The 25,718-nt window shown below is 30.3% G+C and overlaps 4 protein-coding genes across 5 annotated transcripts in view; 2 read left to right on the forward strand and 2 right to left on the reverse strand.

Annotated features, from left to right (window-relative positions):
• LOC122525486 (DNA-directed RNA polymerases I, II, and III subunit RPABC3) overlaps positions 1-14,748 on the forward strand; it is a 52,967-nt gene extending 38,219 nt beyond the window's left edge. For both annotated transcript variants that reach the window (XM_043648318.1, XM_043648319.1), the window contains exon 4: positions 14,377-14,748. In XM_043648318.1, the coding sequence (XP_043504253.1) occupies positions 14,377-14,494 (118 nt within the window). In that variant the 3' untranslated portion in view covers positions 14,495-14,748. The remainder of the gene's footprint in view (positions 1-14,376) is intronic.
• A 2,143-nt stretch (positions 14,749-16,891) lies between these two features.
• On the reverse strand, positions 16,892-18,690 carry LOC122525489 (dynein axonemal assembly factor 10). The gene is made up of 5 exons (XM_043648320.1): positions 18,673-18,690; positions 18,117-18,573; positions 17,428-17,928; positions 17,260-17,357; positions 16,892-17,163 (listed from the first exon to the last, which is right to left on the reverse strand). Exons 2-5 carry the CDS (start codon positions 18,381-18,383, stop codon positions 16,956-16,958), a joined length of 1,074 nt encoding a protein of 357 aa, XP_043504255.1. The 5' UTR covers positions 18,384-18,573; positions 18,673-18,690; the 3' UTR covers positions 16,892-16,955.
• Positions 18,691-18,756: 66 nt separating this feature from the next.
• On the reverse strand, positions 18,757-22,304 carry LOC122525490 (condensin complex subunit 3). The gene is made up of 7 exons (XM_043648321.1): positions 22,082-22,304; positions 21,181-21,977; positions 20,536-21,076; positions 20,133-20,444; positions 19,666-20,034; positions 19,052-19,567; positions 18,757-18,958 (listed from the first exon to the last, which is right to left on the reverse strand). Exons 1-7 carry the CDS (start codon positions 22,187-22,189, stop codon positions 18,824-18,826), a joined length of 2,778 nt encoding a protein of 925 aa, XP_043504256.1. The 5' UTR covers positions 22,190-22,304; the 3' UTR covers positions 18,757-18,823.
• A 275-nt stretch (positions 22,305-22,579) lies between these two features.
• LOC122525477 (protein pelota) lies at positions 22,580-25,171 on the forward strand. Its single transcript, XM_043648293.1, has 10 exons — positions 22,580-22,785; positions 22,996-23,067; positions 23,154-23,246; positions 23,376-23,526; positions 23,603-23,716; positions 23,798-23,938; positions 24,081-24,303; positions 24,383-24,575; positions 24,660-24,766; positions 24,909-25,171. Exons 2-10 carry the CDS (start codon positions 23,027-23,029, stop codon positions 25,001-25,003), a joined length of 1,158 nt encoding a protein of 385 aa, XP_043504228.1. The 5' UTR covers positions 22,580-22,785; positions 22,996-23,026; the 3' UTR covers positions 25,004-25,171.
• The last annotated feature ends 547 nt before the right edge of the window (positions 25,172-25,718 follow it).

The following is a 25,718-nucleotide window of genomic DNA, read 5'->3' on the forward strand; positions in this document are numbered from 1 at the left end:
GTATACTCTGGAAGGGTTCTCGACGATAATCGACTCGGTGGCCAATGGTAGTTATGTGTTGGTGGTAGTAAAGTAGTAGTGGGTGGCTCAAACTATGCAAATGGTTGGACTAAAGTCACGTATTTCAGTGTAATAGTATTAGTAGGAACGTCAAAAGCGTTAAGAGAGAAGAAGGAAGGGGATTTGAGGAGCGTTGAGGGTGGGATGAGGTTGTTGGTGGTGGTGGTGGTGGTGGTGGTGGGAAGAAGGGTTGGTATATACCAGGTAAGGGGCAGTTAGTGGTGCTCGTCGGACCATTCCGTAGTGGGGGTAAAGCGAACAGAATAGTGGGGAGTTAGAACATAACACACACATACACATACATTGACAACTATTATAGTAGAAAGATACAATCATGGATAGACGAACACACTTGCGCACTAGAAGAGTAATCCGGCAGAGACGAGAAGACGACACGCAGTGACGCGCAGGTGCGGGTTATCTCCCTCTTTCCCTCTCTCCCTCTCTCTCTCTCTCTCTCTCTCGCACATACTCTCATTCGATACGTTTCTTATTTCCGTCTATTCCGTAGCGAACGACAAGGTCTACGCGCACGTTACGTCGACTATAGATTATGCGTGTGTGTGTGTTTGAGAGTGTGTGCGCGCGCCAGTGGTAACGAAGAGGAAGGGCAACCAGCCGAGTCTCACCCCCCCCCCTGTCCTCCTCATCCTACATCTGCCACGCGAATATACTCTTTCTCCTCCACCACCTCCTCCTCCTCCTCCTCCTCCTCTTTTTTTTTGCAGCCGTGCTACTGCTGCTCTATTACCACCTTCGCGTTCCTTGTCTCTTCTTCTTCTTCGTCGTCGTCGTCCTCGCCTAGAAATGTCGGTCGCGAGAATGTAAACTTTTTCGTCACCTCGCGAGTGTGTTCGTGTGTCTGTGTGTTTTTTAATTCTATCTGTGTAGTACGTCTCTCCCTCCCTCCCTCTCCTCCTACTTTGGATTTTTATCCCTTTTTCTTCTTCTTCTTTTAAATGTTTGCGTATGCCTACACCTCTCTCTCTCTCTCTCTGTGGACTCTTCCTTGACGCGTTGTGTTCTGCATGCACTTACATGACACACATATGTTTGCGTATGTGTGTTTATGTATGTATGTTTTATATTTTCGTCTATCCAACCTCTCTCTCTCTCTCTTTCTTTTTCTATCTTTTTCTGTGTATTTATAACAAGAGGTTGTGGATTAGAAGAGAACGAGACGTTGCAGCCAAGTTTAAAACTACTTCCACGGAGACGGACAGACACCTGGCCAAAATGAAACGAGAACTCAAATACTCGAGTCGATTTTTTGTTTTCTTATTTTTTTTTTTTTGGAATCTTTTTAATCTTTTCATTATCTCGAGACTAATTTTCTCAATCAAAATTTCTTTTCTTTATATTTTGTTTTTGATTTTTTCTTTTCTTTTCTTTTGTTTTGTTTTTTTATTGCGAAATTAACCCTCAATCCAATACTCTCTTTCTCATATGGAAACACCCACCCACCTACCTCCCACGTAGATCGGAACGATAATCCACGTCGCTTTTTTACATCAGTGAATATCGACAAGAGCCACTCGGAATGCAGGTGACGTTGCTTATGGCATATAACACAAACGGCTGAACGGTTAATTAAGAATACTTTTCTACGATGTTCCATTTAATATTTCTACATAGTCGTGTTGTACGATGGTGATTCTGTGACTAATGATTTACCAATAAGATATGCTTCAATGGAAACTGATTTTCTGGTCTTTTTTTTTTCTTTTTTTTAGAGCAACAATATTATAATAAATTTTTATAATCGATTAATTGATCGAATTTCAATTAATTAAATAAATAATAAAATTATTTAATAATATTATTTATATAATAATATAATATAATTTAATATATTTAAAAAATAATAAAATTGTTAAATAATCGTCGAGAAATCGAATCACTCTCGTACATACACGAAAACTCATTTTATTATTTTTAATTACATGGAGAAAAAAATTAAAGGTTAATGGGGGAAAGTTCACGATGCATTCGTATTGTCTTAATTATGATATAACTTTAATATATAATAATTTTCAAAGTTTCGTGTTGCATAATCAAAGGGTATCATTGTTCAAAGTATTTTACGATCGATTCGGGCTTACGATAAATTCCTTTTTCTTTTCTCTCGATAATTATCATTCATTATAAATACTGACTAAGGTTATTGTGGGAGGAGTTGAAAGACAAAAGAATTAAAAAAAAAAATGAAAAAGAAGTAATAAGAGATATTATAAAACGTTGATCTTTCGATCAATCTCTGACGAATTATCTAACGAGACGTAATTAATAGTAGTAGGTAGTGGATCGTTGAGAAAATAATCAAATCAAATATTATGACGAGAGAAGAAAAATAGAAATATACGAATAGATAGATTCGCTATATAAATAAACGTTCAGATCAAAAATTTCATTCGTAACGAAGGTCTGTTATTTTTGTTTTTTCTATCAAAATAATTTTCTTCATTTATATTCGTTAAATTTTGATAATATAATAAAACATTAAATATACTTCGTTTAATCATTCGTTAATATACTTTGTTTAATCGATTAGCTCTTTTTCCTCCAATCATCATCCACCCTTTTTAAAATACTTTCAACTATCCAAATATTTTCTCAAAGGAAACAAACGTTAAATTTCTTTATTGCATTCCTCCGATCAAAATATCACATAAAATATCTAAATAATATGAGAATCCAGAACAAGAAATGAAAGAATGAAAATATGTGTGTATGTGTGTGTGTGTGTGTGTGAAATAGAAAATAAGGAATGAAACAATAAATAGAAACGAGAAGGAATTAATAAATAATAATTGAAAATAAATTGCTATCCAAGAAGAGAAAATTGAATTGAAATATTAATCCTGGGCTTTTTCGCAAGCTTGCTTGCTTGCTTGCTTGCCCTACCTCACTGCTCACCCCTCACCCATCTCTCTCTCTCTCTCTCTTTCTCTCAACCCCTTTGGCATAGATCAAAAATACGAGGCAATCGGGCCGAGTTTGTAGAGTACCAGAACGAGGTTTCTTCTCTCCGTCTCTTTTCTTCTTCTCTTTCGTTCGCATATGTAACACACATACACAAATACAAATATGTGTGTATATATTATAGGTAGAACAAAAATATATTAGATATATACATGAGTTTTAAAGAGACCCTCTCCGATTCGAGGTTTACGTGTGTTGCTTTTATGTATGTGTTTGTGTTTGTGTGTGTTGACGATGATGGCCCAGAGCCACGCAACTTGGCACAGCTTTTTCGGCCAATGCGTTGTGTAACAACGCAAACTAATTTTCGTCTCTCTCTCTCTCTCTCTCTTACTCTTTCTTTGAAAAATATATATATATATATATGTGTGTGTATGTGTATGTATGTGTTTGTATATGTATTTGTGTCCCTTTAAGAAAGAGTGAGCGAGAAAGAAACATCAGGCAAGCGCAAGATCGAAGCTTTCAGTTGCGTTCGCCTTCTAGTTCGTCCCGCGACTTCGCCGAGAAGGCAACCAACACGCATTGTGTTTTAATTCGATCAATCGAGAGACGCGTTTAACTTTCGAAAATTATTTTCAACATAAGTAGACATTCGTATTGTTGTTTCTATCCTAAAATCGGTTACTCGGAACTATTTGATTATTTTTCTTTTTATTTTTATTTTATTTTTTAGTGAGATTGAAATGTATGAACCTGGAGTATCGAAATTACAATCGTTTCTCTTATTTTATTTTATAATATTTCTTTACTTTAATCAAAATTATAATTGTTCGTACTTCGATCCTAAATAATCCTCAGAATCGAGGAATTCGTTCGAATGAATTTTCAAGATTAATAAAAAAATAAAAAAAGATCTATATCTCGAATAATATGATATCAGTAATTACTATAATCGATCGTGAATTATTTTCACGTATTCTTCAAAAATATTCATCTGATTGTATTATAAAAATTAACATCATTAATATTTTATCGTACTCCAAATGATTGGTATTAAAAAAAGGGTTGGGGTTTATTCGATTAGGACAACGATAATTATCGACGATATTGATACCGTTAATAATTTATTCGCGAAATGTTTGAAATTGGAAAAAGGGTGGGAGGAGAAAAATTCGTAAAAATGAGGGTGAAAAAAGAAAAGAGTAACGTGTATGTATCTCGAAGAAAGAGAGAGAGAAAGAGAGAAAGAAAGAGAGAGTGAGAGGGAGGGAGAGAGAGAGGTTTATGTCATTAATTTCACTCGTCGGAAGATCGTGAACACGCGATGTGTATCAACGTCGGAAGGCAGAATCGATCGTTAAGCTCGTTTAGCCGCAAAGTGGTCCAATTACAAGCGTTACCGCCATGTGTGTGTGTGTATGTGCATTTGTGTGCGTGTATATTAGAGCTTTACACGATCTAAAAAGGGTGCCGATGATGATGATGATAATAATGATGACGATGATGATGATGGTGGTCATGAATTACCAACATTTCCCACGTGCTACGTCTCGCGAATTGATTTATCTTTAATATTTCAAAAAGAAAATATTAAATAATAATAATAATAATAATAATAATAATAATAATATTAACGTATATGTTTTGTTAATACACAGGAGATGAATGGATGAATGAATCAATTCATCGTTGTTTCATTTCTAAAATAATTAATAAAAGATTTAGATTCTAATAGGAAAATTAATAAGAAAATTAAAAATACGTGTTCTCGTAGTATAACAAATTCGATCGGCCTTGATCGTTATAACCAAAAATTAGGAATAATAATAGCTATCAAAAGGTATACTTTATTGGTTGCAGGATAAAATAGTTTTCTGCTAAGAAGTAGAAGTAGTAAAAGTAGTCAGAGAGAGAGAGAGAGAGAGACGTGGTTTTTGGATCAGAGCCAAAGGGGTTTCGAAGAGATATATCTCTCTCTCTCTCTTTCTCACACACACATACACATTCTTCCTCTTGATCCCGATTTTAGCGACTCGATTTGCCATCCTCGTCGTTGATTTCGTCGTAGTTGGCACGGAAACGATACCACTAAGAGGGATAATAAATCTAGAAATAAATAAAGACAAAAAGTAAGAAAGAAAGAGACAGAGAGAGAGAGAGAGAATTGTTTCTTTTTCTAGTAAATAAAAATAAAAATAAAAGTAAATAAAAAAGGTAAAAAAAGAAAATAAAATTTCAACGATCAACAGAATTTTTCCAACCCTAAATATTATTTTATATTATATTTTTGATCTCCGAAAATGATTATCATTTTCTTCGGATTCTTTGAGAAACGTATAAAAGTGCAAGAAGATATATAAATGTACGAATTGCAGTAGTATGTGTGTTTAGTATTGTGCAATTGGTCGAAGCGTGCGGCGCTTGCTACGTATGTGCACATGCACATACGTAATACTTCTCTCACTCTTTCTTTCTCAGGTTTTCTCTCACTCTAGTAGTCTGGTGTCGTTTGTTCTAGCTTTTCCTCTAGCTTAAATAGAGTCTCTCTAGTCAGTCGACTAACGATATGGTCTCTTAGTCGTTTACTACTCCTCGTAGGTTACGCGTATATTCGCGATATTGTATCTCGTTCAATTCAATTAAATAAAATATATTTATTAGTGTCTTATAAAATAAATATATAACGAGAGTAATTTATAATCATAATTGATCATTCATCATTCATTATTAATAATAATAATAATAATAGAAGTTGTAGTAGTGATGGTGGTGGTAGTGGTGGGTGATGGGTGGTGGGTGGTGAATGAAGAACACACGTACATATAATACACGTGTATACACACACACAGACAGATACATATGCATATCCGAGTGTATAAAATAATCAAAGGAAGAAATCATTTTTCTTCTTACAATTAGAATCGATCGTGCATGTGTACGCGATCACGCGATTACGAATTATCATCATCATCATCATCATCGTCATCATATCACCATCATCATGATCGTCGTTGTTGTTGCTATTGTGTTCTTATTTTCTTATGTGTTGTTGTCGTCGTCGTTGGGAGCGGCTTAATTCTTTTTATATCTCCGCAGTATTTCCATTCGAAAATATTATAATTCGTTCTTTACCTCGTGTTCTTACTTTTTTTTTGTATCAGCTTGTTATTAATTATGATAAGCATTATCACGTATCATTGCTATATGAGTTAATTAAAGTGTTGGTTTTTTTCTTTTTTTTTTTTGAATATATAATTGTACGTAAAGATATTTACACGAATATTTTCGTAGGTTTTCTATCTTCGTCGATGATGCTGTTCGTTGTTTATTTTGCGCGTGGTTTTTATTTAATTAATATCGATTATTAATTATTTCTACAAAAAAAAATAATTGAAACGTTCGCGAGTGTTATTATGGTAATAATAAAATAGCGAATTAGATCGAGGTATATGAAAAATTGTCTTTGCTTATCGATTAAAAACTTGATCGAGGATAAGATACGTTGTAAAATGTTTGTAATTCTCGATAATAAATAAGATGCCATTTCATGTTCGTTTTTTCAAACGGAAAAATTTCATTAAACGAAAAAAATGGAATATTACGTTTTCTTGCTTTCTTTATTTTTATATTTTTTTTTTATTTATTTATTCGAGATCTTCGCTAGAAAGATTTTAGATTTATCGATGTAGAAAACTTCGAGTTGAAAAAAACAAATCAATGATATAAAGTTTTCAACATAATTGAGGATGATTGAGTTATCGGGAAAAAATGTTTTTTCGAATTTTTTTATGGCGTAGAAAGTGACGTAATAATTGTTGTTATTCTTCGATCGAGCGATCGATCGATCCATCGATCATGGTCGTATTGGATCTATATTTTCGAATGAACGTTGTGTTCGAGCATCTCGTACGAGAACGAAATGATTTTATCGTATAAAACATGTGCTCGTGTACGTGTTCTTGTCATTTATTTTTCTTACTTAATACGTATGTGTTTGTGATTATATGTGTATGTGTGTGTGTACGTGTTTCATATTAAAGAATAACATTTATATTTTTGCATAAACAAGCAAGCAAGCATCACTCGAAATATCGAATTAACAATTTTCACTTGAATTCGATTTCACGTTCTCGCTGGATCAAATTTATTTTTTGTTTTTAATACACGTTTGATATTTTTTTTTCATTTATTTATTTATTTATACACAAAATATTCTTCGTTCTTTGAATTCGTATTATAATAACATGCAAATACATGCACAAGCATGACTAATTAATATATAAACTTAGTTTATTCATTTAAGAGTTCAACCTCAAAGGTGTCGTGGAAATATTTCAATAGAAAATTCTAGTTACTTCTCGAAGCCACTAACTACTATGCCCAGTCATTCCAACTAAATCCAATTGTATACATAATAATTGATTTGTTTTCCTTCCTCTTTCTGTTTTGTTCGTTTCATTTAAAATTATGATGAGCGTAAAACGATTAAATTCTCTCGAAAGAAATTTATTTGAAAAAATATTACATCGAATTAAAAAAAACTCGTAATCAGTATCAGAATTAAAAGAGTAGATTAAGAGTTAAAATAGTATAGTAAGAATTAAAAGAGTCAAATCAGAGTTAGAAGAATAGAGTAAGAACTAAAAGAGTAGAATAAAAATTGCAAAAATTGCAAAAGTTGCAAAATACCAAAATCAGAGTAAAGAATAATTTCAGAGTACCTTTAGGGAGTTACAAATAATATTTCCTACACATATATATATAGAATACGATCGGAATACTGAATACAATTGTATAGCAATGTCACACCGGATGTACTACTGTACTTAGTTACGTAAAGTTTGACGACGAGATTTATACGGAAAAAGAGAGAGAAAGAGAAAGAGAAAGAGAAATAATTAAAGAACAAATTTCAATCGTCTTATCTCGACAAAATATTATTTCCATTATCTCCAATATTTAACTCGTATTTTATCATTTGACCATAACATTTTCTTCTGTGTTCGAAGGTAATAATTGTGTAACAATTTCAACAATGAATGCGCATCAATTGGATCGCGACGTTTAGAATGTAAAATGCGTCTCATCATCATCATCTTCTTCTTCTTCTTCTTCTTCTTCTTCTTCTTCGTTATCATAATCATTTTTTCATTTTCGTCGACATTGATAGATCATTTTTTGAAATGATACAAAGCAACGTTTGTACGGATCAAACCCGATCGTTATTTTTATTACAGCTTTTATTTCGTTGAAATATCATAGGAGAATATATTGCTATGTGATTCTATGCATGTGTGATCGTGTATAGATGTCAGGTGTGCGTGCGTTTGTATGCGTGCGCGTGTATATATGAGTATACCTATAGTTGATGATGATGATGCATGGTCCAAGGTCGTGAACATGATTGTATAACCGTGTTACACCGCGGAACTGCCAACTCGAATTCCATAAGTAGCTGTTTTTCGATTCTTAGGTTATTAAGAAAAAATAAGTTTTGTTTTTTGTCGAAGCTCAAAACTTTTCAACCCATCCTTGTATATATATATGTTTAAATATTTTTGTTTTCTATTAGGAGAAAAATATTTACGTAATTTTTTTGTCGTAAATCACGACAAGATAAAGATACATAATTACATATTTACATATTACATATTTATGTTAATATGGATATAAAAGATAAACATATATTTCCTAGAGACAGTTGAGTGTATTCACTTTGGTCGGTATCCAGCTTATTAAGAAAACTCTGGCAAGTTCTCTTAGCAAAATGTGCCCTCTCTCTCTCTCTCTCTCTCTCTCTCTCTCTTTCTTTCTTTCTATAGTTTGTGTTTATGCAACCGATTCGAGAGAATTGCATTTACGTCAGTCTCGTAAGTACGTATCGCAAACTAGACCATCGCAGCACGCGGGTGTGTGATGATACTTTTTGGACGAATAAATTTTCCACGAAAAATATCATTTTCCATGAAATACAATTTACCTTAGATTGTTGTCGCGAGATCGAATAATAAAAATGAGAAAGAAAAACAGAAAAGTTACGTTAATAAAAAAACGAATTCGAAGAAGTTTCATAAAAAAGAAGCATCACAAAAATATATTTTCTTGGCGAGATTACGCGAAATTTTTCCAATAAGGAAAAATCATTTTGCTCGTACATTTATTTTCTTTGTATAACGTGTTTGGATTTGTACGAGGAATTGTTTCCGTAAGTGTTCGAAAAAAGAAAGAAAGAAATAAAAAGAGAAAGAGAGAGAGAGAGAGGGAGAAACAAGCCAATGCGAATACGGTTTGTCGTCCAGGTATCCAAGAAAAGTTAGTTTAGTTGCGATTATTATTAGAACGTCGTCTTCTCGTAACAAGCTTTGTCGAGAAAGAGAGAGAGAGAAAGAGTGTGAGTAAAATAGCATCAGCTGACACCATTTCGATACAAAAATTGTCTTCTCGAGCTTTTGTTGCACCCAAACTGTGCAACATTCGTGAAACACAATGCGTTAGATATTTTACAACAAAATAAACTAACTTTCAATAATTTACAATTTATATAAAAGTAGGATAGAACGATAAAAGATGAAAAATATTTGAGATTCGAATGGTGGGAAGAGGAGGGGTGGGGGGTGGGAGGTTAGATGGTTAGAAAATGTAGGAAAAATAACAGGTAAGAAATTAAATATGATTGGTTGGAATAGAAAAATGACGAAAAAGAAAATAATTTTAAGAGAGAGAGAGAGAGAGAGAGAGAGAGACAGAGAGAAAAGAAAAGAAAAAAAGGGGTAAAATGAAAAAGAGCACAAACAAAAACGGAAGCGAGAGAGCGAATAAGAGAAAATTAACAGGGCAGTTGGGGCTCGTGCCAGATGCGCGTTTACACGGGCCCTGAATACTGTAAATGCACTATCTGGTACGACATCTCTCCTGTCGCCGCCACCATTGATGTTCCTCGACGTCGATGCTGCTCCGTTCGATTCGCACTTTGAAAAAATACAAAAAAGTGTTAGGAGAACGAACAAAAAAAAATAAAGTAGTCTACCAAGAGAATAATGAAAAAAAAAAAAAAAGATTTCGATCGTTTTTCTTTTTTCTACTTTTTGTTATCTTTCTTTTTCTTTTTTTTTTTTGTTTCTAATCTTTTGTTTTTTCAACAAAGTCCGTTCTCGAAAATGATTCGTTATTATTTTTCGAATAAAAAATGATTTTTGCTCTAATATCCAAATATCGTTTGAATTTTTCGCGGCAATTCGACGATAGGTGCGCGCGCAACTTTCGCGCGACGCGCCAAAAATTCGAATTTAATTTGAGTACACGCTATACGTGTTGTTTATTTTATTATTTAATATATTATCAATGCAATACGATTTTCTTTTGGTAATATTATTATCATTATTTATTGTGATACTTGAAATACCGTGTGTAGTTTTAGTTTTAATAGTAAGTTGTATAGTAGTATAGTAGGTAAAAGTTAATCGATCCTTTAAATTCGATACATTATTTTCTGCATGTTTATCGCTTTTTATACAAATTTTATTAATTTAATTATATCTCATTGATGTATAGAATGCGATCATTTAAATCAAAATAATCATCGATCAAATCGTAGCTTATTTTGTCGCATGTAAAAAATCAAATTTGATCATTCGCTATTCACACTTTCATTCTATTTATCTATTAAAGCACGAATTTGACGAAGTATTATTTTTCAAATGACATATATGCAAACATTTCTCCACGATCTGATTATCGATAATAATATATTTTTTAATTGTATCATAATATATATATACATTTATATAATTTGTATGCATACGAATAGCAAAAGAAATGTTTGGAAGAAAAACAATATTAAACGTCGATTTAATCAAATGAAATTATTTTCATTAAATTTAAAAAGAAATATCTGCAAAAGTATTTATTGTACAAATATTGCGAGGAGGATAATGTAGTTTCGTATCAAAAAGAAAATATACAAAATAAAAGAGAATAATATAATCAACGAACTATGATAACGATGATGACGATGATGAAGAATCGAGAATCCAAGATTAATAATGAAGTTCGGAACGTGAACGTGATGAACAACGAGGACAGAGACTGCGTGTACATCTTGATTCGAGTCTTTGACCTCGTACGATTCATCCTAATGAAGACTCAACCCTTTCAACGACAACATATTATTATCACCGGCTAATCACGAGCATCGCAGCACTATCAATATCTTCTTCTATCTACTACTACTACTTCTTTTTCATTTATTTCTTCGTAATGAGAATCTCTTCGATGGTTATTCAATTTATTATAAGTTTATATATTTTCTAATTGTAAATAGTTTTAATTGTAAATTTTGTAATTATATATTTGAAGATTGATATATATATATATAGATATAGATTTATAATAATTATAATAATTTAGATGTTACTGTATATCACGTTATATTTTCATTTTAAACAAAAAATGTCGTAAAATATCATGATTTCATATCTTTTACGTTAATTATCGTCATTGTTCTTGATTTTAAACGATAAGAATACAAACGTCGATATTATTGTATTCAAATAATAAAAATCATACCACTCACTGATCACAATTCATTTCACTTCTCGTCTCTATTAAAAATATTTAACGCGAATTAATCGAATATTTTCTTTTCGCAAATGTTATTTCTAATTAAATATATATACATATAGTAGATAAACTTGAACTCTCTTTAATTATTTGATTTTATTCGTAAATAATTTAACATTTATTTGACACGTTGAATGTTCAATATACAAGAAACTTTTGATTTGAAATATTTTCAAAGATTTCTTTCATGGGAAAGATACAATTAAGAAAAATAGTATATCGATTTATATTAAATTACATCAACGTGTTAATTTGAAAGGATCATCAAATAATTTTCCAAGAATTTGTTTTTTTTATTTCAATTTCTTTAAACAAAAAAAAATCGAATCATTGAATGTGTTTCTATTACTTTTCATAATCATTATCTCTATTATTTTATTATTTTATTTTTGTTTTATATAATTTTATAAAAAAAAATGTACGTAGAATATTATACATTATAATAATAAAAGGTGGCAGAGAAAAAAAAATGACAAATGGCGCGAGCGACTATCGCAATGCAGCATCGACGATGGGAACGACTTGAATTCTATCGACTGAAAGAAAAAACCTAGGAGAGAATACTTTGAAAAATACTTTGATTAAAAATAATTGGCCCTTAAAATGGCGAACATCAGGCACGAAAGGAACACGCGTTTACAGAAATTCATGAGAACAAGATCGTTCAATAAGAAAAATGTCTTCTTTTCGGCATTATTTTGTTGTCATTTCTAATGCAAATCCATCGTCATATTTTTCTGTTTTATTATTTAACACGAATAAATTTCACTATATTGAATTAAATCATTTTTTTGTATTACTCTATACTATCTTCTCTTTCATAAATTATCATAAATTCCCTGACATATTATACGTATAGTATTGCCAAATTAGTTCGAAATGAATTTACGATCATTGCGTGTCCAGGAATTGTTTAATTTTGCGAACCAACATTGGTTTGATCATAAATATTCATTTAAATATATAATATTTGTATTATCGATCATATATATATGATACTGTATATAATATAGATGATCCTATCACGCGAATATAATCGTATATAATAATCGTTGTAGAAAAAGGGCACATAAGGACGACATTTGTCGTTATCGAAGAGGAAATGGTGCGGACGTAATCTTTAATGGATAGAGTTCTGTTTTACGACTATATCGACGAAGGTCGTTAAGCGTAGAATATAATAAACTCCACACCACCATCATCGTAACGTTTTATATTTTTCTTTTTTATTATCCATCATATAATACTCTACTACTTTATTCTGTTGGTTTAATTCGCCAAGTAATTGTTCAAATGACGCGTTCAATGAAAATCGTTATTTTTCAATTTATAATACAATTCTCTAATTTCTATTGGCGAATTATTTCTCGAAGAGATTTCAAACCGTGCCAAATGGGCGGCGGGCAAATTTGTCACCCAATTAGAAAGTAGATAACTAGTCGTGTCCCCCCAACTGTTGTGTGCAGCCATTTTAAGGTTAAGGTCCACACAAGAGGAGGAGATAGGCATTGCAAAATTCGATGCATCCGAATATTTAGCTAACCTAACCTTTCTTCTTCTTCTTCTTTTAACCCTCCCAACTTTGTTTGATCTCGTTCCAGGTAAATGTTAGGAGAGACAAAGGAAAAAATAGATTATTTGAGTGATTGAAAGAGTATGTATGTGTATGCACTTATGTGTATTTGTTTATTGGTTTGTATGTATATGTAAATATAGAAGTCTCTTATTTAGATAAATATAAATGTATGCATTCATACATAAGTACATATGCCATGTATATACCGATTATGTAACGAATGTTAAGAATCATTTCGATTATTGCGTTCGTACAATTACATGGCCGAACGAAGAGAGATCGTTATTATTTAACCTTTTTGACGCATGAATTGAGGTTAATTACAGAATAAAACAATTTTCGTGATACCTCTCTCACATATTTTCTTATTATTGTAGTATTTATGCATTTCTTTGTTTTTTTTTCTCTTTTTTTTTACGATGAATTTGCATTCTATTTGTCTTCCTTTTTTGCTTGTAAAACAAAATGGCGGATGAAGAAACAGCAATTTTCTGTGATCGTATAAATAGTACATACCTACACGTGGCTTACGTTTACAACTGTCACAATAAAATAAATATAGTATATACGAAATGTATATGAGATGTGTTTGTGCATACGTATATGTATGTTAATTGCGAGTGGGAAAGAAAATGACAATATTATAAATATCCTTCCAACGAATAAAATAGCGTAAGAACTCGTTTGGTATTTGCATATGCGAGTAGTTTGTGTTACAGGTAACGACGGAAACGGAAAGAAGATCAACAACTCGTGAGAAAGATCATTTCAAAGAGGAAGATCGAAATTTTAATTCTCTTTTAAAAAAAAAAAAAAAAAAGAAAAAAGGAAAATGTGTTGATCTGGGCTAGCGGCATGTTGGCAGTGTGGTTAGCTGGTTGTGTGGAAAAAATTATATTCACGACCGCTATCGGCACTGCAATTATGACGTTTGCAAATTGACGACAAATAAGAATACTCGTTAATTAATGAAAATGATTAAATATAAAATCTACAATTACATATACTTATTTTTGTATCTTTCACAAAACAAGAAGGATAATGCGATTATCTTTATATTGCCAATATTAATCTTAATTATTAAGTATTGATGGTATAATATCCATGTAAAATATTTTATTGTAAAACTTTTTTTTCATTTCTAGAGCACACACATACACATTCATCTAACTTTCGCTTTCTTTTTTATTTTTCAGATCCGCCTACGTATCTTTCGGTGGATTATTAATGAGGCTGCAGGGTGACGCAAATAACTTACATGGTTTCGAAATCGATCAACACATGTACCTGCTCATGAAGAAGCTTGCATTTTAGGTTAATTTATCGACTAAGAAGATTAGTTTTATGACTCTGTCGTTTTTAACCCTTTGAGGCACGAAACATACAAAAAATAATAATAATTCAATGAAGTTTTTTGTCATAGAGGGTGAGACTCGAATAATTCCACCGTGCATATTTATGCATTAAAAAGGTGGGACACATTTAATACTGCCTTGCCTCAAAAAGTTGAATAAACTTTACAATTTTTTATGAAACAAAATAAAGTTTGTATCATATGTCGTTATCTATCCGTTGTATTTTTCTAACACTCCGTATTTTCTTTATCCGTTTATTTGCAGGAAAACATTGTTTCTCATTCGAAGGAAAGGTTTCTTCTTTCCCTCATCTCCCACCCCTTCCCCTCCTTCGAAAAAGACTGTATCGACTGTTACAGGTAATTTATTTGATCATCGTCAGAGATTCATCTATGATAGTTGATTAATTTTAACATTTACGAAGTAACTACGAAGTGCCAGAGTAATTTAAAACGGCAGATGCAATAATCAATGACGAAATCATTTCTAAAGATTTTAAGCAATGCTATTACGGTCAAATTAAATTCGCATTTTATTAATATGAATAGATAACACCAAATGATTCAAGCAATGAACGTATACCATTGTACGGTTATAATAGTATTGCATTAGAACTTTCGGAACGTTTGGCATTTAAAATGCATAGTCGGGCTATTTACACACTTAAATCTTTGGCAATGAATAACATCGATTTATCATTAACTTCTTATACGTAACGTATTATGCATTTCATAGATCAAAAATAGATCAAAATTTCAAAAGAAAATGAAAAAATAATAGTAGTTTGATTATTTTAAATAACTTCTCTCTCTCTCTCGTTACATAGAAACTATTAATTAATAAAATTAGCATTTCCATCATTATTCCTGTTAATTTATTCGCACGTGCATACTTTATTCGAAATATTTGTTCAATTTCTATTACATTAGAAGTTTTGAATTTTTAAAACATAGAATACAGAGAGAGAAAGAGAGAATAAGTAGTGGTAGCTTAATCGTTAGAATAACATGCGAAGTAAAGATATTTTTACCTTGCGCAATGATGGCATTGGAAAACGAAGGAGATGGCGGTCGTGTAAAGGTAGTTCTTCTCTCTAGCTTGTGTATAAATTTTGGACGTTCACCAAGTTCGTTCCTTGGTGATGGTCGTCGTCTTCGTCGTCGTCGTCGTCGTCATCGTCATCGTCGTCGTCAACGACAGTTAAACGCCAGGGAGCGCTGGCTACTAATAAACGTGCTGTCCTGTCACCCGGATCCACAAAAATAGGTGCCAGGCATGACCACACCATACACACATTCCCATCTTAGAGACTGCAGTCATCTTTGGTAACGAGTTCGTTCTTACACGAGGGAAAGAGAAAAATCTCTTTGAGATTATCTCTGCACGCTACCTGCAATATGTCAACCGAGTTGGTACACTTCCAGGCCACGGATATAACAACCGTATCGGTCTTTCAAATTTTAAGAGAGAACAATTTTGCTGTTTAAATAAAACTAGATAGGGGTGTACGATACAACAGAGAGAGAGAGAGAGATAGAAAGGGTGTCTTCAAAATCGCTTTAACGAACCAGAAAGAATTATTATTTTCTTAGCAAATATTTAAGATCGCTGCGAATATTTTTTTCTTAATAATACTTTTTAACTGTAAGTTCGTGTCTTGAAATGAAATAAACGTAATATTGGAATTTTATTGATAAAGTCAAGTATAAGTGTTTTCTTTTCTTGGTAAAGCAATTATATATCCCGTATAATTATTGCAAATATAAAATAAAATATTTTATCAATCAATAGTGAATCTCCAATCACTATATCGAAGAAGAGCGAAAAAATGGCTGTTGTTTTTCTGCTATACTAATTCTAATGAGACGAACCGTAAATGGAAAGGAAATGAGAACTAATTTATATAATTAAACTCGTGCTATTGTTGACCTTGTAAATGAACGATAAATGAGGTAGGTGATGTTGTTCATCGTTATATATATACACTATATACTACGATATATACAAAAGAGCTACAAGTGTAGTAAATCTAAGATGGCCGACGATCTAATCATTATGTAACGCAATGCGCCAAGATGGCCGTCAGTTAATAAGGGTCTGATCCTAAATAGATTGGCCCAATGACACATAATTCGCTTTATCTACCCGCGGCATCACGTTATTGCGTAATACCGGTAGACTCTTTACTACTAGAACTAGTTAAACAAGAATAAAATAATTGATATTACAAGTTTATCTTAGCGCCAATTAATCATTTCATAAAGTATAATCACAAAAATATTACTTTATAATATTTTTGAAATTCATTCGTTACAATTTTAACAATTTATTTACATTTATATAAATATTATTTAAATATTTTTATTAACTTTTTATTAACGTTTTAAATTAAATAATACGCTTCTTTCTGGTAATTATCATTATATGAGATTAAGTTTAGTCGTTATAATAACTCGTAAACATTGATCGAATGATGTACAAACAGCTAATCCCTGTTTATCTGGACTCCAATCCAAAGCACTTATCGGTTGAGTTGAAATGGAATTGTTTTGAAGTAGGCTTACACTTCCAATAACGCCTTGCTCAATACCATCTGTATTGGTTTGCTTTCGTTTCTCTGGATAATTACTAAAACAATTATAAAAAATTACTTAGACATCGTGCTAATATTTTAATAATAATCATTTAAAAAGTAATTATATGAGCTTTTACGATTATACTTACTATTTCCAAAGACATAGTGTACCATCTCCACCGCCTGTTGCAAATATTTCTCGATTTTGTGGTAAATGTTTGACCATCCATACAGTTGATTTATGCGCCTAATTAAATTAGATAATATAAGTGACTACATTTCATTTTATAGTCTTTTAATTAATTTCAATTTTGTACCTTTTCAACTAAATAAGTAAAACCTTTCTTTGGATGTTGGGTTTTCAAGTCGAATAAATAAAATTTACCCTCAAGAGTGGTAGCGACTAATTTGTTCATAGGAATATCATTCCTATCGTATTCGATACTACAAACGCCATTCTTAAGATTACTTTCCCATTTAAGAGACATCGCTCTCAAATCAAACATTTTCACATCCCCATTGTCATAACCAGCTGCGATAGCTCTCTCTTCCGAGTTGTAAGAATTACCAAAGGCAACTGTCCAACAATCTCTACGAGTTTCTCCTTCTTTAGGTTCCATAATAGCTACCGGTCTATTCTTTTGTCTTGGATCCCATACCTTAACGCTACCATCTCGCGATCCTGTTACTAATTCTGGAGCACCGTGACCAATGCTGTAACCAGCTACACCAGAAATAGCATTTATTATATCGTTGTGAGCAACAGTTGAATAAAGTGGTATTGAAGGGTCTTCCAAATCATATATATTAAGTTTGCCCTAAAATAATAATTAATTATAAACATTCTATTTGGATATATACGCATAAAGATATAAATTATACTAGTTACATTAAACTAATGAATATTTAACTTACATATACACATATAGTGGAATCAGATATCGTAAAACAATTTTTAAAAAGTGCATGCGTTATTACAATGAACTTGCAATTCTATCAGATGTACCTTGAAATCGCCAACTGCTAAATGCCTGTCTCGTAAACTCGAAGCATTAAACGTTCCACATTTAACTGGATTAGAACGTTCAATATCCTTAATGTGTTTCAATTCACCGCTTGATACTTCATAAATTTGTATAATGCCGGTACCACGAGCTCGTGAGCCCATAACCACAAACTTCGCGCTGCATGGGATCCATTTTGCATCGAACAAGGAATAATCAACAGATTTTTCAATGTGACAAATCATTTGCGGATTTGATAATTTCTCCATTATTTTATTTTTTTACTTTGATCACTACAATCTATAACCGAGTCTTTGAATAAGTGTTTAGAGTATTGATATAAACAAAAATGGACGCCATCTGGTATCCTGTGTTACAGTTAAAACATTTTCTTTCTCTTTCACCCAATATTAAAATGAATATAAACCTATTACTACCGACATCAATAAAAGCAGGTATCTATTATTACCAGAAATAATAAAACAGAAATTTTTGATTATTGGACATATCTTCAATTATTATAAGAATTCAAAATCGATAATAATTTATAAAACTCACTCTTTCTCTTTCTCCTAATATTATTATTAAAAACGATTTTAAAAATAAGAATATTTATATATATATTCTTATCTGTTATATGAAAATATAAAAACTTATTAAATATTTGTACAAATAATGATACTTCATTAATGCAAAATGATAAATAATTTCATTCAAACTCTTCTGTATCTGTATCATCATTTTCTGTTTCCTCCAATTCGGTTTCTACAACAGGATTCGGCGATTCTAATTTGTTCTTAAACCTTTCTACGCAATTTATTAGTCGTTTGTCGAATTTATTTACCTAAAATAACATATAAATAAAATTTATATAATAAATAAATAAAAAAAATATTTTATAAATTGTCCAATATAAAAAATCGAAAAAAACGCTTACCAGTAATAAAACTTTCTCGATACCATCTTTTAAATTCTTCTGCGATAAATCGTCATCTACTTGTACATCTAAGTCCTTTAAACACTTAATGAGCACATCCTTGCTAATTTTACTATCCGAATTAAGAATTTCAGCAAGTATAGCAAATGCCAAATTATTATGCACGCAATATGCATTCATGTTGGATCCTTTACCTCTATTACTAGTTAATTTCAAAATAAAAACAGCTACTTCGTAAAGATTTATTTCTTGAAGGGGACTAATATCGGGCGCATTGGAAATGATTTTTAAAGTCGGGAAGAATGCTTCTTCCAGCATTTCTTGATTTGAAGGTATCTTCGTTAAAAATTGTTGGAAAAAGCAGCTTATACATTGACAGAGATAAGCGTCGTCGGAGTTAGTTGGATTAAAATACATTACTATTATACGCGCCAACAAAAAAGAGCAATTGCTTATTTGCAAATTTATAATTAATTTACAAAGTCCCTCCGTTGCGATATTTCTTAAATCTTGATTCTGTAACGATTATTGGAAAGAATTTATTACATTTCATATTACACAGGAAACTATATATATATAAATATATTATAAATGAAATATTAAATAATTCTTACCACGTTATCCATTAATCCAATTAGAATTTTCATTATATCAGGATTTTGTATTTGACTAATAGATTGATTGGTACAAACAGTAAGATCTTCTTCTTCTACTGGATTAAATAACTTATTTTTATTATGTTTATTTGATTGATTAGCGCTATTATCGCTGTCAATTTTTTTGACATCAAAAAAGTCAATTCCGTAACACGTGAGAAGATCAAAAAGAGCTTTTAAAGTGATAATCCATATATCCTGTTTTTCTTGTTCCAATGAAAATTGTAACAAAAATGTAAAGATATGTTTTTTAGCTATTTCCTTATCTAATATGCAAAAAATCCCCAAAGCTTCTAATGCTAATAAATGAACCTTATCGTTTGGATGCTATAAATATAAATATATTATTAAAAAAGATAGAAATAAAATATGCATTTTGAGAATAAAGAAAAATAGATATATATGTATAAAATGAAATAACTTACATCCAAACTTGAAATGGCTATATTCAGAAGGCATCTAAGAGTAGGCACTAAAGTTTTAATCGATTTAACTCTCATCATAGAGCACATGATGGTGAGACATTTGATCATTGTTTCTGAATCATTTTTTTCTTCTTCGATATCATCGTCATTGATCAAAAGACAAGGTTCTTGGTTCTCATGAAATTTTAATAAATCTTGATTGATTTTATTTTGTTGTTCCTTTAGTTTCTCAGCTTTCAAATATTCTTTATTTTTTATAGCTTCATACTCTTCTTCTTGAAGTTCTAAAATTTGTACTCGTAATCTGGCTTTCTGAATAAATAAACAAAAAAATTCAATATGATGATAACAATTAGTAAACTAAACTTAAAGAATAAATGATGGAGCTCTTGCAAGTACATACTTGCATATTATTTTTATGTGTTTCTTTTTCCGCAGGTACTTCTTTTACAATTTCCGTAGTATCTTTCGTTGGCGTTCTGAGTTTACTAATTATATTTGCTAAAAGATCAAGTCTTTTATTCACATCAGGTACCACATTCTCGTAATATTTAACAACGCATTCAATTATTTGTTCAGAGCAATGTTCTGTCAGTAGGACATTTAATATTAATTCGCTTAAATTATTTCTTCCTGCTTCATCCGACAAATCATAAAATTTAATAATCTCAAAAAGTTGAAGAAGAATAAACTTGTGCGTTTGTTTCTCCCACATTTCAAACGATTCAGAAGATAACATGGTTATAAATTGATCAATATATTTGGAAAAATTTGATAATTCAGGCAAAATTCTTTCCAATGCATCGAAGGAAGATGTAGTATGAAAATGTTTAGCAACGCATCTCCAATATAAGGAATTCTCGCTTGACAATTTATCGACTGGTATAAGTTTAGTAGTTTCATCGATTGGTAGTTGACAGATTAATTGATCTGGTGCTGCATTTCTGTAAAAACAAATATAATATAATTCATTAATAATTAACTTTAAATTTTTTTTTTTAAATATATTATTGAATTTTCTAAAATAAATGATTAATTAAATACTTACTTAAAGAGTACATTAAGTGCTAAAATACATACATCAATTCCAATTTCTGCATCTAATGCTTTAATCAGATCTTTATATTCTCCATTGAAATAACGCAACCATGTTGGTAATAATACAGTTTCAACGTATCCCCTAACAATATCGGATCTATCTTTAAGTCCTTCGTTCAACAATTGATTCCTTTGTTTGATCGTCAAAGATCTGATAGTTATTTTACTGATAAAATCATAAGCCATCTTTCTTACTGTATAATTGACATCTCTAATTCTATTTAAAACAGTGTGTAACGTTTTCTGATTTTTAGCCATACTCTTTAATACCGCTCTACGAACTTGTACTTTAGGATCTTTGGATAAATGAAAAATGTACATTTTTATAATAGGACAATTTTCATCTGACGGATCCTGAAGCCTATGCAAAGCAAAGATAGCTTGTGTTCTAACTTTGTGCGCTTTATCCAACAACCGGTCCATCATATTGACAATTATTTTGTCGCAAAGCGTATCATCTAGAAACGCGTTTTCGCCCATCGAATTTAATAACATATTTAAAAAATGGCATATGTGAAATCTAACGGAAGAATTCTTGGCATTGTGATGCTTCAATACAAAGTTAAATAAATTTTCAAGAAATAAAGGCATAGCTTCGCATGAATCTTTATCAGAAAATGGATAAGAGCTAACAGCAAATTTAGCAGCAAATTGAAGAGTATTCTCAATCGAAGGATGATTTTTATTCGTAGAAAGAGGTATCTTCAAGCAATTAATAAATTCATTTAGAAATATCTCTACATCGTACTGAAATAAAGAAAAAAGAAATTATGTTAACTTTTACGTACAGAATATTTTATTCGTTTAATAATATTAGATGTTATTTAATATAAGAAACAACTGTTACTTACTTCTTTACTGATACACGTTAATTTCTTTATATAACGTTTATGACAAGTTTTATTAAATTGAACATTATAAAAAATGTCATTTATTATTTTAGAAAGTTTTGTACTCATATTCGTTATTGTTTTAAATATATATTTCTTTTAGAGAATCAACTATAAACACATTATCACTACTAATAATTTTTAAATGTATTACCAACTATCACGAACTTTAGTTATTACGGTTATTTTATGTACACATTTACTTTTATCAACAATTATAAGTTATTACTGTTTAAAATATTTATCTCGTAGGAAAAACTATTATACTTTTAAATCTTTATAACTTTTTATTAATTAGAGCTTATTATCGAACAATTATTAATTATTAAATCGAAAAATATACTTCAGTTTATAATATTGTAATGTGCGAAGTTGCAGATAATGGGTACCAACAGTAAAAATGAAATTATTTTAATGTAACTATAATAATAGAGACATTTTATTTTTCGTATTACGATTCACATGATCGAACTTTTGCATTTTTTACTAAATCTGTCATTATAAAACGGAGTGAAGAAATTATACGTGTGTCTCGTGCGAAGAGGAGGAACGTTTATATCATGTTTTACATATGTCATAAAAGATTTAATATTCTCTCGAATGAGCTTATAAAAACATGAAACGAATCTCATTTAATAATAAATATCAGTGCAATAGCATTTAAGGTAATTATATTGAAATTTTATATCAATTGATTATGAAGACAACTGAAACTCGTTAAACATAACCTATAAGAATATCAAATTATTTCATTATTACCTCATGAAATTGTTCCTTAGAAAAATCTTTATTTTATATGCATATATATTAATTTCTTAATATAAATAAATGTCGAAGAAAAAAATTATCTAACGATTGATTCAATACAATTTTAGGAAGTTATATTTATATAAAAATACCTAAAAGATGAAGTTAATTAAAAAGATCGTTGACAAGGATGGGAAAGGGTATGGAACATTTACATTTATATATTATTATGGTTTACTTCTCGCAATTATAATATTTCTAATTTATCATTATACATTGTTATTAGGAGCATAGGCCTTGTTCCAGAAAATACAGAAGATATGTGGCATGCTTATAATCTTATTGAGGAAGGAGATTTTGTCACATGCTCGACTTTTAGGTAAAAAATAATTTTATAATATACATTATATATAGAGTGTTTTAAAAAATATATGGATATACTACACGTTTTTAATACTTATATCTTTAAATGAAATTACTCCTAATTTACTTCTTTTTTATTTTTCAGAAAAGTACAAATGGAATCATCAACTGGAAGTTCTAGTAGTTACAAAGTAAGAACAACTCTTACTATATGCGTTGAAGGTGTTGATTTTGATACTCAAGCGTGTGTTCTTAGACTCAAAGGTAGAAACGTCGAAGAAAATAAATATGTCAAGGTATATACATTTATAAATATATTACAATTAATCTAATGTATACGATGAAATGGAAAATAATCAAATGTTTTTGTAGACTGGCCAATATCATACATTGGATGTTGAGCAAAATCGAAAATTTACTATTACAAAAGAACAATGGGATTCTATTAAATTAGAAAGGGTAGAAACTTCATGCGATCCTACTCAGGTATTATAATAATTGTTATTCAATATTATAATACGATATTATAATATTGTTATTCTTTTTTGATTTTTTTCCCTTCATCAGAAAGCAGATGTTGCCGCTGTGGTAATGCAAGAAGGTATCGCACATATTTGTTTAATAACTTCCAATATGACAATAGTACGTGCAAAAATAGATCAAGTTATACCTAGGAAACGAAAAGGGAATGTTTCGCAACATGAAAAAGTAATATCTCTAAGTAGAATATTAATTTTATGTATAATAAATGATACAATTTAAATGAAAAAGAAAATATAAAAATACAAAAAAAAAAAAAATACAGAAAAATAAGTAAACAAAACTGATAAAAACTATTGAAACTTGTTAGGGTCTGATGCGATTTTATGAGAGCATTTTACAAGGCATTTTAAGACATATTAATTTTGAAATTGTCAAATGTGTTATTTTGGCCAGTCCTGGATTTGTAAAAGATCAATTTATGGATTATATGATTCAGCAGGCAATTAAATCTGATTATAAAACGATATTAGAAAATAAAGGCAAATTTTTATTAATACATTCAAGTTCTGGGTTTAAACACTCATTGAAAGGTAATATTTTAATATATATATATGTATTTCAATAAATGTAATAATATTATTTATGATTTTTTTTTTTTTGTCATAACAGAGGTTCTGGCCGATCCTGCCGTAGTGTCTCGAATTTCGGATACCAAAGCAGCTAGCGAAGTTAAAGCTTTAGAAACATTTTATTCGATATTGCAAGTAGATTCTGCCAGAGCTTTCTATGGTAAAAAACATGTAGAGAAAGCTAATGAAGCTCAAGCGGTAGAAACATTACTTATATCGGATAAATTATTTAGGTAATGTATTTTAGATATATATTTAAATAATAATATATTTATAAATATATTTATTTTATAATTTAATATTTATCATTTTGATAGATGTCAAGATGTTGCATTAAGAAAAGAATATGTTGCAATAGTAGAAAACGTCAAAGAATATAATGGAGATGTTAAAATATTTTCAAGCTTACATGTATCTGGTGAACGTATGTATAATAGTATAAGTCATATATTATCTATTTGATATTATCGAACATATATTTACAATAACTAAAAATAGTAATTATTTAAATACATTAGTGTAAAACAGACTTTCTAGTTCAATTCGTAATGAAATATTATTTGCAGAACTAGATCAGCTTACTGGTATCGCAGCTATATTACGCTTTCCTATGCCAGAATTAGAAGATGAAAGCGATGGTGATCAGTCAGAAGAGGATTAAATAATAGGTTAATATTTAAACAACTAAATATATATATATATATGTATATATATATATATATATATATTTATTTATACATAGATATACATACACAATTCTGTACATATTTGTGCTAAAAGCACAGTAAAAAATATCATATTAATAAAATGAAAAACAAATTATCATTAACAAATTATCATGCTCTTATTCCTATTTTAAAATTATCTAATCTAATTTCAATGTTTCGTAATTTTAAAGATAATTTTATGGGATATTTTATTGAATATTTCCTAATTGAATTGTTAAGAAAATAAATATCGTTAATGAAAAATATTTTATTAAAAGCAGAGGATATATTAAATTGAGGTTATAATAATGATAAAATATAATATATGGAAACTTGGGGAATTCCTTTTTTCAGGGCTCTTATTTGTAGATATTTTAATCTAATAATGAAATTTCATCATTTTTCAATTGGACGTGGTAATATTGCTTTGCATAATCGTGTTAGCGGGAGATAAGGAATATAATTATATATCTTTTGAACATGATGAACACTTCATGAGAAAGCATGGAGGAGTTCATTCCAACTATTTGCTTTATTTATTGTCCTAAAATTCAAGACTGTATAAGTAAATTATAACTCATATGCAAATATCGTGTTAAGTTTATAAAATATCATCTGTTATTTTTTATTTGGATATTTGGATATTTTCAAACGGTTACGATTGAAAAG

Source organism: Polistes fuscatus, unplaced genomic scaffold (genome assembly GCF_010416935.1).
Source record: "Polistes fuscatus isolate 324 unplaced genomic scaffold, CU_Pfus_HIC Scaffold9, whole genome shotgun sequence".
NCBI lineage: Eukaryota > Metazoa > Arthropoda > Insecta > Hymenoptera > Vespidae > Polistes > Polistes fuscatus.

Bases quoted from the DNA above. Each gene is read 5' to 3' on its own strand.
- LOC122525489 (XM_043648320.1), bottom strand. From the start codon at position 18,383: ATGGAGAAATTATCAAATCCGCAAATGATTTGTCACATTGAAAAATCT. The intron at 17,929-18,116 runs GTACATCTGATA...TTATTATTTTAG, and splicing joins TAGCAGTTGGCGATTTCAAG to GGCAAACTTAATATATATGA. The intron at 17,358-17,427 runs GTACAAAATTGA...TAATTTAATTAG, and splicing joins TTACTTATTTAGTTGAAAAG to GCGCATAAATCAACTGTATG.
- LOC122525490 (XM_043648321.1), bottom strand. From the start codon at position 22,189: ATGAGTACAAAACTTTCTAAAATAATAAATGACATTTTTTATAATGTT. The intron at 21,077-21,180 runs GTAAGTATTTAA...TTGTTTTTACAG, and splicing joins GCACTTAATGTACTCTTTAA to AAATGCAGCACCAGATCAAT. The intron at 20,035-20,132 runs GTAAGTTATTTC...TTATATTTATAG, and splicing joins TAGCCATTTCAAGTTTGGAT to CATCCAAACGATAAGGTTCA.
- LOC122525477 (XM_043648293.1), top strand. From the start codon at position 23,027: ATGAAGTTAATTAAAAAGATCGTTGACAAGGATGGGAAAGG. The intron at 23,247-23,375 runs GTAAAAAATAAT...TTTATTTTTCAG, and splicing joins GTCACATGCTCGACTTTTAG to AAAAGTACAAATGGAATCAT. The intron at 24,767-24,908 runs GTATGTATAATA...TATTATTTGCAG, and splicing joins CTTACATGTATCTGGTGAAC to AACTAGATCAGCTTACTGGT.